The sequence below is a fragment of the Entamoeba invadens genome (genome assembly GCF_000330505.1).
Source record: "Entamoeba invadens IP1 unplaced genomic scaffold scaff_1105074725849, whole genome shotgun sequence".
Classification (NCBI taxonomy): Eukaryota; Evosea; order Mastigamoebida; family Endamoebidae; genus Entamoeba; species Entamoeba invadens.
Window position 1 is genome coordinate 370,722 of NW_004440189.1, and position 12,403 is coordinate 383,124.

General features: G+C 34.8%; 8 protein-coding genes across 8 annotated transcripts; 3 read left to right on the forward strand and 5 right to left on the reverse strand.

Annotated features, from left to right (window-relative positions):
* EIN_224640 (hypothetical protein) lies at positions 1–901 on the reverse strand (the record flags this gene model as incomplete). The annotated part of the gene is made up of 2 exons (XM_004254934.1): positions 1–268; positions 324–901. Coding segments are annotated over 2 exons (846 nt in total), but the record flags the coding sequence as incomplete, so codon positions are not given.
* Positions 902–979: 78 nt separating this feature from the next.
* On the forward strand, positions 980–2,011 carry EIN_224650 (brix domain containing protein, putative; the record flags this gene model as incomplete). Its single annotated transcript, XM_004254935.1, has 2 exons — positions 980–1,313; positions 1,368–2,011. The coding sequence occupies 2 exons, from the start codon at positions 980–982 to the stop codon at positions 2,009–2,011; spliced, it is 978 nt and encodes a 325-aa protein (XP_004254983.1).
* A 275-nt stretch (positions 2,012–2,286) lies between these two features.
* On the reverse strand, positions 2,287–2,880 carry EIN_224660 (hypothetical protein; the record flags this gene model as incomplete). The annotated part of the gene is made up of 1 exon (XM_004254936.1): positions 2,287–2,880. One exon carries the CDS (start codon positions 2,878–2,880, stop codon positions 2,287–2,289), a length of 594 nt encoding a protein of 197 aa, XP_004254984.1.
* A 400-nt stretch (positions 2,881–3,280) lies between these two features.
* EIN_224670 (hypothetical protein) lies at positions 3,281–3,591 on the reverse strand (the record flags this gene model as incomplete). Its single annotated transcript, XM_004254937.1, has 2 exons — positions 3,281–3,475; positions 3,517–3,591. The coding sequence occupies 2 exons, from the start codon at positions 3,589–3,591 to the stop codon at positions 3,281–3,283; spliced, it is 270 nt and encodes an 89-aa protein (XP_004254985.1).
* A 1,490-nt stretch (positions 3,592–5,081) lies between these two features.
* EIN_224680 (40S ribosomal protein S21, putative) lies at positions 5,082–5,390 on the reverse strand (the record flags this gene model as incomplete). Its single annotated transcript, XM_004254938.1, has 2 exons — positions 5,082–5,298; positions 5,350–5,390. 2 exons carry the CDS (start codon positions 5,388–5,390, stop codon positions 5,082–5,084), a joined length of 258 nt encoding a protein of 85 aa, XP_004254986.1.
* Positions 5,391–5,578: 188 nt separating this feature from the next.
* On the forward strand, positions 5,579–6,010 carry EIN_224690 (synbindin, putative; the record flags this gene model as incomplete). The annotated part of the gene is made up of 1 exon (XM_004254939.1): positions 5,579–6,010. The coding sequence occupies one exon, from the start codon at positions 5,579–5,581 to the stop codon at positions 6,008–6,010; it is 432 nt and encodes a 143-aa protein (XP_004254987.1).
* Positions 6,011–7,432: 1,422 nt separating this feature from the next.
* On the forward strand, positions 7,433–8,962 carry EIN_224700 (hypothetical protein; the record flags this gene model as incomplete). The annotated part of the gene is made up of 1 exon (XM_004254940.1): positions 7,433–8,962. The coding sequence occupies one exon, from the start codon at positions 7,433–7,435 to the stop codon at positions 8,960–8,962; it is 1,530 nt and encodes a 509-aa protein (XP_004254988.1).
* Positions 8,963–9,000: 38 nt separating this feature from the next.
* EIN_224710 (protein serine/threonine kinase, putative) lies at positions 9,001–12,402 on the reverse strand (the record flags this gene model as incomplete). The annotated part of the gene is made up of 1 exon (XM_004254941.1): positions 9,001–12,402. The coding sequence occupies one exon, from the start codon at positions 12,400–12,402 to the stop codon at positions 9,001–9,003; it is 3,402 nt and encodes a 1,133-aa protein (XP_004254989.1).
* Between the last annotated feature and the right edge of the window lies 1 nt (position 12,403).

Genomic DNA, 12,403 nt, shown 5'->3' on the forward strand with positions numbered 1-12,403 from the left:
AGTAAAGTACAACACAAGTTCTGGTTGGTTTTGCATCTTTCCTATTAAATTTCCAAATGGTCGAATGGTGTCGAGGGGGAGGTCAAGTTTGTCGCAATTAACATCTTTAAAACTCTGAAAGACACGTGTGCTTTCCCATTGCCCAAAACTCACAGAATAGACTGTAAACTTGTACATGAAAAACATTTTTTGATAAGGGAGAAGTGGATCTTCAAATAGCTTTTCTATTCGAATGTAATTAATACCTCGCAGTTTCTTAGTTTGGATGCTATGAATTATTTCTATACGAATTTCTATATATAGAGTCACTTGAATGAACAAACATAGATAACAATCGTTCCCGTTTTTTAATAATAAGATCTGCCTTCTCTTGCTTTTCTTTCTCAATTTTTTTCTCTTCATTTTCTTTGTCTTCGATTTCCTTTTGCTTTTCTAATGCTTCTTTTTTCGCTTTCTCTTCCTTTTGTGCGACTTCAGCTGCTTTTTGTTCTTCAACTTTGTGCTGTTCAAGTCGCGCCTTTTCTTCTTTTAAGTTCTTCTGAACTAGTTCTTCTTCCAGTAATTTTTGTTTCTCTTGTTGTTGTTTGGCCTCTTTGAGTCGTTGGTCAACCAACTCTTCTAAATTGGGGAAGAGTTCTTTGACGTAACTTTCATTGAAAACCAATTTCATAGTAACTTCAGAACGCGATTTAAGAGGCTTTCCGTTCTCTACCTTTTCGTCACCTGACATTAACTGGATGTCTACCTTTTTTTCCCTTTTAAGTCCATTGATTTTTTTCCAGTCGACGTCGTATGACTTTTGAAATTGATTACTGAAGACTTGTCGTTGTTTGGTGAGTGTATAATCTGGTGGGTAGAATCTGTTGTGTTGGCACTCGACAAGTAAATTAGTGATGGACATCAATTACTAGTTTCCAATACTCTGAATAATTCGGCAAATAATTAAAACCAAAAACTCGAAACCCTAAAAAGTGTTTTTATGTTGAAGAGAGCCGAAAAGGAAATTGACGGATATACCCCCGAGCATGAAGAAAAGAAGTACAAAGCGCCATGGTCCCGATGTTTGTTATTTGGTTCTCGTGGTATCAAGGCGAAGGAGCGATATATGATGGCGGATTTGTTTGGTTTACTCCCCCATGCCAAAAAAGAAGCCAAGTATGATGACCTCCGTAATTTAAAGAACATTGCCAGTATATGTAGTGATCGAAACTGTGACACTTGTGTCTTTATAGAAGACCGCAACCCTGACTTGACCTATATTTGGATGACTTTAGCACCAAATGGACCATCTCTGAAGTTTTTTGTTGAGAGCAGTTTGTTTGATATTATCTATAGAATTCATCTATACCCATTATACTGATTGAAAGGTACTTTGATGACTGACTTGAAATTGTCTGGTAACTGCTTGAAAGGGTCTCGCCCAATTTTAAGTTTTGGGAATGAATTCACACAAACCAAAGAAGGACAAGTAATGAAAGAAGTGATGTCCAAAATCTTTAATGTCCAACAAGGGTATCCCAAGTCAAAACCCTTCATCGACCATGTCATGCAATTCTCTATTGTGGACGACAGAATTTGGATTAGAAACTATCAAATCGCAGAACAAGAAGGAAAGGACAAGCTCTCGTTGGTAGAGATTGGGCCAAGATTGTGTTTGAGACTCATCAAAATATTAATGGGATGTTTCCAAGGAGCTACCGCATATGTCAACGAGTCCTTTGTTTCCCCAAAGACAATCAGAAGACTCGAAAGGAACGAAGAAGCACTTGCTGCAAAGAGAAAAGTCAGAGACGCGAAGGCTCTTATCGAGACCAAGAAAAACATTTCAAATCCAAAAGACATCCTAGACAATGTTTTCGACAATGCAGTTCAAATTGGCGAAGACAACGATGTTGAAAGTGAAGAAGTTGATGATGTGAATAAAATGGAAGAGGAGGATGCTGAAGTGAGTCAAGACGATGACAAGAAGATGGAAGAAGAAGAGAGTTCTAAAATGGAAGAAGATGAGTAATTATGATTGATCTACTTTAATAAAGTTAATGTCCTTTATTATATTTCAGATATCTATAAAGCATTAATAAATATATTAAACGACATTTAATAAAATATTTCATACAATAAATCAGTCTTAATTGTTACTAGATTTACTAAATCTATGTGTGATTTCACTTCTTCAATTAATTATTTCACTTTTGAAATGACGTGTTTCTTTCTTGGTATAATAAATATATAATAAATATATAATAAATATATAATAAATATAATAAACAAACGGGAAGTGGATTATTAGTCTCTCTTCCTTGATGTTGCATCAATTTGCTCAACAGACATCAAATACTTTTGTGTGTCCATTTTTTTCCTATTGTTGATTGAGTCTTCAATCCATTTGTTGGTCACGATTGGAATTCCTTTCGTCGAGCAATTGAGTAAAGTGTCTTGTTCTATAATACCATTCGAACATACTATAATCGAAAGTAATGGAGAACTCTTTTCAACAAAAGTTGCTCCATTGCGTTGACATGTTTCTTTGAGTTTATCATTGAAATTCCCTAAGAGTAAAATATTTTCATTTTCAAAAATCAGTGTCACCTTTTTCTTTTGTGGAGGCAAAAACCCGAAGTTTGAGAGGTTTTGGACTGAGTGGAAATTTTTGACTAATTTGTTATCAAAGTCAAACTTTTTGTGTGGTTTAATCTCTTGAGTTTTGAGGGTTGCTTGTTTTTTCACTTCGTTGTCCATTGCTTCAATAACACTGTCGACATCAAAATCGTCTGAGCCGGTGCACTCTTCCATTTTCGTTTTGTTTGGAGTGATAGTATTTTGAATAGTATCTTCCTGTTGTTGTGTAGTTCCTGTTGGAAAAGATTTAGTTTGTGTCATTTGTGATTTTATAGGCGTTTTTGTGGAAGTGTGGGGTGTCACAGTTTTTATTTCAACTTTAGCTTTAAAATTGGTACAAAATAGAGAGGGCTTTTTCTTTGGTACTTCTACCTCCGCCCATCCGTCAACACTCGTTTTGACTTCGGGATTTTTTGTGGGGTGATTAACAGTCGTACTTCGTTTTGGAATCGCGACGTGTTGAAGAAAATTAGTTTTTGTTCGGGTTTCCATTTAATTTGAGTTTTTGTAGTTTTTATATTTTGAAAAGGAAGAAATTTGTAATTTCTTTAATTAAAAATTATAATAAAAGTAGTTATTTATGGTAATACTACTTGTCTCTACGTTCTCAACATAAATTAAATTAAACCAACAAATAAACTATACTTGTCAAATCACAATATTATATTTTTGGCGTATAATCCTGAAACAACAGAAGAAATTCCTCTACCATTCCTTGGGAATCAACCATTCCGCCCTCAATTTTTGGTTTTGCATAATAATCAAATCGAGGCTTTAAACCATCCAGCTGAACTTTGTATTTTTCGATGAACGTAGTGAGTTCTGTTTCGAGTTGTTTTTTGAGGTTATTTTTCTCCTATGGATCAATAACATTTGAATAACACAAAATGAACAAACGTCGGAATGAGCAGTGAGAAGTACTGCGATATAATTGGAGATAACAACAGAGTACATGTCCTCAAGGTTCTCCATTGACTATCCACGACGCGAAGCAGCCGATTTTTTCGAAAGAGTCAGTTTGTTGAATGAAGGAGCACATCCCTCTTTGGAACAAGTTTTACCAAATGTGTGAAGTGAGTTGGCAAGTCGTTGGACCATCTCAAAATTCAGAGGTGCTTCTGTTGGCCATTTTCTTTTTTGAATGAAAAGACATGTGTTTGATACGCCCTCCCCTATAATAAAAACGTGCTTCTGTCCGTCAGTCCACAGCTGAAAATTGTATCACAAACTTCGGGTACTACTTCCATCGTCTTTTCCAGTTTCAATACCAAAAATATAACAACAAGACGAATGGATCTACTAATTCAGGTGTATATTCGCTCTATTTTTACGGGTTTGTAAATATAACATTTTGTATTATTTATGGTTATTTTATTATAATGTAATAAGTCTTGTTTTGTGGGACTAAAAATGATAATGTTATATATAACACTTTCTAATTCCAAAACAATAGTTCCAAATATAATAAAAACAAAAGAAATAGTTTAATAAGCTATCAAATAAATGATATTTTATTATTACATATTATTTTCAAAAAAAAATGTTTTTATTGAATATTTTATCGTATTCTCCCATCAATTTGCTTAAAATGTGTTGCATTTTATTTGTGATTATTAAAAGAAATTCATATTTTTTCGCTTTTTGGTAAATTAAATTGGACAAAAACTTTACAATCAAAAAAACAACTCAACCAGGCAATTTAATCTTCAAGTAAAAATCATTTTAAAAAATTGTCTTATTTTATTTTTTTGAGAACAAACAGCGTTGTCTGCGGAGTCCGAAAAACGCCTTTTGAACGCCAATAGTTGGTATTAAAAATATAAAAACGCGTACTATAATAAATAATACCATTAAATTAGTTATATAGAATTTGTTCACGAAAAGCGGATTTTTCGAAGGGATTGTCAAGCGGAGTTTAGTGGAGTTCATACAAAAACAAAGAAGAAGGAAAAACAACAAATTACAACAGTCACGGTCGGCTTTCGAAAAAGCCGTCACTAAAATAGCCGTCTTCACCACTGAGAGACCCATCATCCCAGTATGGATCAACTGAATTAAATGGGTTTGGTTGTGTTGACCTTGGGGGGACAGGGCGTTCCTCATCATTTAATACACTTTCTTCTTTATTCATGTCGCTGCACAGAGGCATTGAACAACGAAAAGTGTTATTTGGCCGGACTACTAAAGGCGTGAAGATTTGGCAGGTATTCATCGACACGCTTGTCCCTTTAACTTTATGGAGTTTCGGTCGAGTTCTTTTATAAACTGCATATAGTAAAAATTAGTTCAATTTATACTATTGAGTACTATTGAAGTATAAAGGTCAAAAGCATCTTAAAAATGGCCTTTTTGACGAGATCCATTGATTTTTTCCCACAAAAAAGAAGTAAGAGAGAAAATAGGATATAAAATGTTATATATAACAAAAGAGGTTTAAATGGAACAAGTAAGACAACGTTAGTTTAGAGCATCGTTTCTTGCGAGACCACAGTCTTGAGGAAAGACTCTCTTTGGAATTCTCTATTCAAAGTGTGATCGGAAATACCGCTTCTTCTGACTGAACCCTTGACAGTGAAAGTGACGTGGTCTTTTGTGATGACTCCGCTCTCATCAACAGCTGGGACATTAATTTGAACAGAGGAGTGGTCATCTGGGGCAATCAAAGTGTGTGTAACAGAGCTAAACGTTAGTACTTACCTTTGACTCTCGCTGCGATAGGTAATAACAAACCAGTGTCTTGGGATGTAAAGTTCAATTCTCTTTGAGCTCATGACAGTTGCCTTTGATTCAATCAGTTCCAGGGTTTGACTTCTTTTCTGTCCTCCTGTTAATCTATACTTTTATTAATTTATTTATTATAATTATTTTCACTAAAAAAGTGTTTTTTTTTTGAGAAATAACATTAATTTTTTTTTTGTTATATGATTTGAACAAAAGAACTTAATACGAGATTGAAGAAATGACATGCCAAATCCACACCGTCATGATTATCAATAAAGCCGGAACGTCGAGGTGGATGAAGAATTATACAGAGAAGATGCAGTATCGTAAAGAAAACGACCCACTGATATTCGCGTCGTCGTTTCACGGCTTTAGTATTGTCGCAAGTCAAATCTGCCCAACACTGAAAGAAAGCGAAGGCATCCAGAAAATCCAAACAAACAATTTTGTCCTTCAGTGCCTTCACACAAAGACAGGAGTTAAGTTCATTGTGATCGGATCACTCCAAAGCGCTCCTATCCTCGGGGACTTCTTAAAGGAATTATACAAACTATACGCAGACTACGTCTTGAAAGACCCTTTCATCATCTTGGAGATGCCAATACGGTCTAAGAAGTTCGAAGCAAAGGTAAAAGAACTTGTAAACACATTCAAAGGAAAAACTTTCTAAATTTTTGTTATTCATTTTTTGTTATTAATAACATTTTAATAATAATAACACAAGGTATTAATTAATTTAATTATTGAAATAATAAACATCTAGTTTGAAACTTTACTAAAGTTTTTACTATTAGATATGATAATAATAACATTTGCTATAATCAATAATATTTTTCAAGACAAACATTTTCGAAAAGTCCAAATTGTTAATGTTTATAGTTTAACGATTAAAAATTATAGAAAAGTATTTTGCTTTTATTATAATAAAATAATTAATAATATAATTATTATATATTTTGAATAAAAAACTGTTGAATTTAATTAAATAATATAAATAAATAAAATAATATAAATATAAATTACAGTTAAATTAAACTCAAAAATACACAAATTGTTTGATGCAAAGATAAACATCATATTTATAATTATTATTAGGGGTAATACTGTAATATATCGGGAATGGTTTTGACTTAGTTTTAAATAGTGAAGAATAGGATTATATTAGTAAAAATAAAAAACTAACCAAAAATTGAAATACAATTTAAATAATAATCAAAAGTAATTCATAAACTATAAGCGAAACAAAGGTGGAACGATTTAATATTTGAATATCAATGAATAAAAAAGATAAAATAAAGGTTGGGACTATAAAATGTAAACCACTGGAATATGAGTAATGTGTTTAGACCGTTAGCCCAACACCTCTTTGAAATCCCGTTTGTTGCATTCAGTTGTGAAAAGACGAGTTAATTAAAAGGGCATTAGACTCCTTCAAAACTCCAAATTGTTTCCTGTCCAGCGAGGATGAAGAAAGTCCATTGGACCGTTTCGACGAGATGTCAGAAAGTGAAGAAGAGTTGTACGATGTCATAATCCCACCACGCGGACATAACCCAATTAAAATGGTGTTATCAGCCCCAACTGTATTTGAAGATGACTATGAAGAAAGTGAAAAAATGGCAAAGCCATTCGATGGAGACAATCTGGACGTCAACAATTTCTTCGATTTCTAATAAAATGTTTTTTGATTTAAAAAAGTAAAGGCCTTTCGTTGTGATTTTTTTGCGTTTTTTACTCTTTTTTTTAAGTTGTGATTTGACGTTTCAATTTTGGGCATTTTCTATTCATTATTTTCGCAGTTTTAGTATTAATAACTTAATTTTAATTAAATTTAATTGTAAATTAAATAGTGTTTTTTTGACTCAACAAAGGAATTTATTTCTAATAAAAATTTAATATTTTTAACATATTAAACTTTAAAAATAATTGAATATTTTTATTTGTATCCCAACAAAATCGGGCGATTAGGACATGTTGCAATTATTATATTATAGTTATAATTATAATTATATGATAGTTTTATAAATACAAACTATGAACTCATCCGAAACAATCAATTGGCTTTAAAGGAAAGAAACTTAAAAGGTAGATTATGCTAAGACATGAGGATAACCTTTCACGTCAAATAGAGTACCACCAATCACTTCGAAAAGCTCGGAGATATAATTTATTCAACCAGACACATTGTCCTGATAATGTTATTATCCTTTCAACGCCAACTAATGATCCCAATAATAAAGTTGAGGAATACAACCTCAGTTGTATTTTTCAGATATATCGAAAGGCCATGTGCGATTTAAACAATACAAATGAGTGTGCAATTATAAACGGTCTCAAAACACTCTCTGAGATCATCAGAGATGGGTCAATGGCAAAGGAAATGATAACCATAGAATTGTTTCAAAGACTGTTATGTGTCACTCTGAACGGAGACTTTCTAGTTCTCGATGCTGTGCTTGCTTTCTTGAAAATTGCGTCGACGTTGCCAAGTGGGAGAGTTGGTGCCCTTATTTTTTCGAGTGGTCTTATAACCGTATTGAAGAGACTTATTCTGAATGAATATGGAAGAGACCGCCAGATGGTTGCTCTGAAAATAGTGAGTGAAGTCATTTACAATAAAAGTATGTTGTGCGAACAACTGATGACTGGCGGGTTCTATTATCCTTTCGAGAACGAAATGAAAACCATTTTTATGGAAGGTCAGTGCGACTCTGCAATTAAACTCTCACTCGTCGAGTTTGTCATTTCGTTCACAAATAATATGGCAAACACTTTCGCATTGATAGCAGGGAGAATGTTCTTCATATTGCGAGACGAACTGCGGAGGAGTATACCAGAAGTTACAATGCTTCTTTTAGAAGCTTTAAAAAACACTTCAATTCAAGAGGAAGTGTCTCAGAGTATTGAAGAACGTGGGTTGAAGGATTTTTTAATACTGTTCCAAACTGGCGACTCGATTATTCAACTGAAGGTACTTGAACTCATCGATCTGTGGTTTGAATTGTGTCGAACTGTGCAGTTTCAGGAGTTCATTGGTATTGTCGAGTTTCTCTTTAAAAGCGCACAACAAATAAACTTGAGAGTTCTTCCTCTAGTTCTCAAGTTTATTTACAAAGTCCTTCTTTTCAAGCCACACACAATTTTGCAGTTGTTGTTTGAATATCAAGAAACAGTCCAATTCTTCATTGTGTGTTTTGACGCACCAAATACCGAAGTCGCTGAAGCCGCTGTCCAACTGATGTATTCGTCGTGTTTGACTTTTGGGAATAAACAGAATGGTGTTATCGACATGTTTATTAACAAGGGGATGATAGAGTCGATATCACAAAGTCTTCAAACGTATAAGAGAATCAACAACGAAAAGACAATCATTTCTATGTTGAAAACCCTTCTTTTCATCTTTTCAGTTTGTTGCTTCAAGACCGATCACAATAACAGGCAGATCAGATATAACATCTTTTTGGAGTGTAATAACCCTATCATGTTATTTGTAAGTACAGGATGTGAGCAATATTTAAATAACGTGATATTTATGAACGAAGAGGCAAACACATTGGTCAGCAAGATACGAGAAATAGTTCAGATGGAGGAATCGAATTTCATCGAGTGCAAGAAACTCTAACACTCTTTTATAGTAACTAAGTGATTAAAAACATTGGGTTAGTTTATTTTGAGGTCCGAAAGTGCTTTAACAACGTCTTCGATTTTCATTCGTTCGACAGGGTTTTTGGACCAACACATATCAATCACATTGTAAAGGTCAGTGTCCATCTTTTCAGGTCGAGCAAGACGCTTTCCAGAAGTGACAAACTCTGGAATCTCCCAAGGAAACTTGAAGGTACTCTTGGGATAGGCCTCACCCCACACAAAACATTCGTACATTGTTATCGCAAAAGAGTACACATCACTCGCCATTTTATAGTGCTCTTGCTGTAAAACCTCGGGCGCCATGTAAGAGGGTGTGCCGATCCCTTTTGTGAATGTCATGTTAGTCATCATAGTGTTCACGTTTCTCGAAGACCCAAAGTCCGTTAATTTGGCATTGACGGGAATAGAATCACCGAGTGATACAACTAACATATTGTCTGGTTTCACATCTCTATGCAATACACCATTTAAGTGTAAGTACTCAATACCTCGAGCACCATCCGTCATTATTTTGATGCGTTGCTTTATTGAAACGTCATCTGATTGCTTGTTTTGTATCATGTCATTTAAACTGCCAAATTCAGCATATTCGGTCACCATACAAATCTTGTTTGGGATGAAAACTGCGCCATAGAAGTGAATGATGTAATCACTCCGGAATTTATCTAACATCACAACTTCTTTCTCAAACTCGTCGAGTTCTTCATCACTCCCCGAGACGTTCTTCATCTTTTTTATCGCTACTTCGTACCCCCTGAACGTCCCTTTGAATACAATTCCAAAGGAACCTTCTCCCAACTTTTTGTCTTCAATCAACTCGTCGGGGTCCAATGATGTGGATATCTCAGTTTCATACGAAAAGTGAATTGGCATATTATAGTGTTGCCCAGTCTTAAATTCAGAAACAACAAGCGATATGTCTTCTTTGATAACTGAAGTGCAAAGAGGTAACACTGTTACTTCAAATTCACAAGCTTTACCAGACCGAAGTAAAACAAGGTTGGGTGAGACCTTCATTTCATATTTCATTTGTCCTGTTTTGGAAGTGAACTGGACTTTAATGCTTCCATTTGAATTGTTGCCAACACAAAGCAACATCCTATTCTCTTTGTTCACGTGAATTGGCCCGTCCACATCGAAAACTAATTCAGACTTGTCCATTGATACGATTGGGATCGTACTGCTTTTCACAAACCTCACATTCGACTTATCCATTGTAAAGACACAGACGGCTTTGTCCCGTTTCACTTCACTGATCTTCTTGCTAACAGCCCATATCAGCCATCCAATAACAACAAACACAACAATTAAGACAACAATTGACAATATTACTATTATTACGATGACCCACCACACCGCTTTTGTTTCACATGACTCTTTTCCCTCGGATATGTCATGCCAGAAGGAACATTTAGTGCATCTGGAGTTGTGTGCACTGGTGCAGTACTTAATTTGATTAAATGGAACACATAACGAATTGTTCAAAACAAGACCATCTCCACACGACAAACAAGAGTCGTTTTTGTTTTTACATGTTGCACAAGTCTCTCCACATTTAAAACATTCGTTTCCAAATAAGAAATACCCACTATCACATTCAGCGCAACCAGTCAATGAGTTGATCTTTGTCGTACATCCACTCATCTCGCTCTTCAGTTTACATACAAACGTGTTTGATGACATAAAGTACTCATCTTTACAGAAAATGCATTTATCTTTTTGATTGCATGTTTCACACGTTGAGTCGCAGTCTCTACATATTTGATCGTCACCTCGGTAAAACCCATCTTTGCAGATATAACATCCACCTCCCTTGATCGGAGAAACCTTTTTACATGTACGTTTGAGCTCTTCACCGGAATGACACAAGTTGTTATATAAATACGACTCCCCATTACAAGAAGTGCAGTACGTGGAATTGAAAAAGCACTCTTCGCAATTTGAAGAACATTTTTGACAATTGAAAGAGTCATCATAAAAGTAACCAGGCTCGCAACGGTTACATCCTTTGGAAGACGGTTGAATGCAATTGACAGAAGGGATCGATGCTTCAGTCTTTGTTTCACAATTTCCATTTGAAAGAAAATGCTCATCATCACATTCCAAACAATCGCCATGTGTATTCATATTATAACACCCATCCTTTTTTGTCCTACAAATGTTAAAACCAACAATTAATTCAGTTCCACAATTCACACAAGAGTTGTCAAGATACTCTTGGCAACCATCAACTGGTTTACACGTGGATGTTGTTGAATCAGGTATTGTGTTTGGAAGGCATTTTATGCACATTTTGTTGTTACACAAACCACAATTTGTAACATTTGATATTGCGTCATTGCACTTTAAACATGTGTTGGACGACAAGTAATATGTGTCTTCACATGAAACAACACCGTTGTTTGCAATTAAAACCCCGTCAGAATTTATACATTTTTTATTTTCAAGTTTGAAATTGAGTTCGCATATTGTCGATTCCATTGATACACCATCACGTGAATCACATTGAACGGTATTGTCGCCACAAGAAGTGCATTGAGCGTCAATGACATTGTATTTTTTGTTGCATTTGTAACACCTGTTTTGTTCAAACGAAACACAATTTGTCTCATTTGTAGACACATATTCACATACACCATTTTTGACCTGGTTTCCAAGAGAACATAACAAACAAACATTATTCAAGCAATTTAAACAATCTGTTGAACACTTTAAACAGTCTCCTGTGTTGTCGGCTTTGCCAAACCCTATTTTACAACCCAAACACTTTCCATTTGTATCATACGTTTCACAGTTTTTCAACTTGTTGTTTTGATAACAGACTCCATCTTGTACAAAGTACCCCGTGTTACACAAAATACACTGGAAAGAATCGCCAAATAGTCCAGCCTGACAATTACCAGTTGAGTTTATAACAACAGAAAGAGCAGTCCCAGTCTTTGTGTTCAATGCTGTTATTCCTTTATTTGAAAACAAAAGATTTGCTCCCGTGTTGACAAGAGACGTTTCCATTGTAGTGACATCAATCACATTTTTCTCTCCAGAGACTTTCAATGAAAAGTCGCCTATAAGTTTCAGAATGGAATTGTCTGAAGACATTGTGATTTTCGAATTTGTTACGCTTGTTATTTCAAGGTCGAGTGATTTGCTTGTGATTTCATACACATCATTTATCCCACTGAAAGTAAATTTGTCATCAATGTAAAACACTTTTCCAGTTGTTGTCACGTTACACAATTTGAGGGTTTCATTTTTACTCGTCACTCGAAATTCATTCACAATGTAATTGTACTTTTCCACAAGAGAAATATCTCGGAGTGAATTGATGATAACTGTTTGGTAATCGGTGTCAACGAGACTCAACGACGTTGATGTTGCCAAATGTGAAAACGAGATTTGAGGAATTCCAGTCATT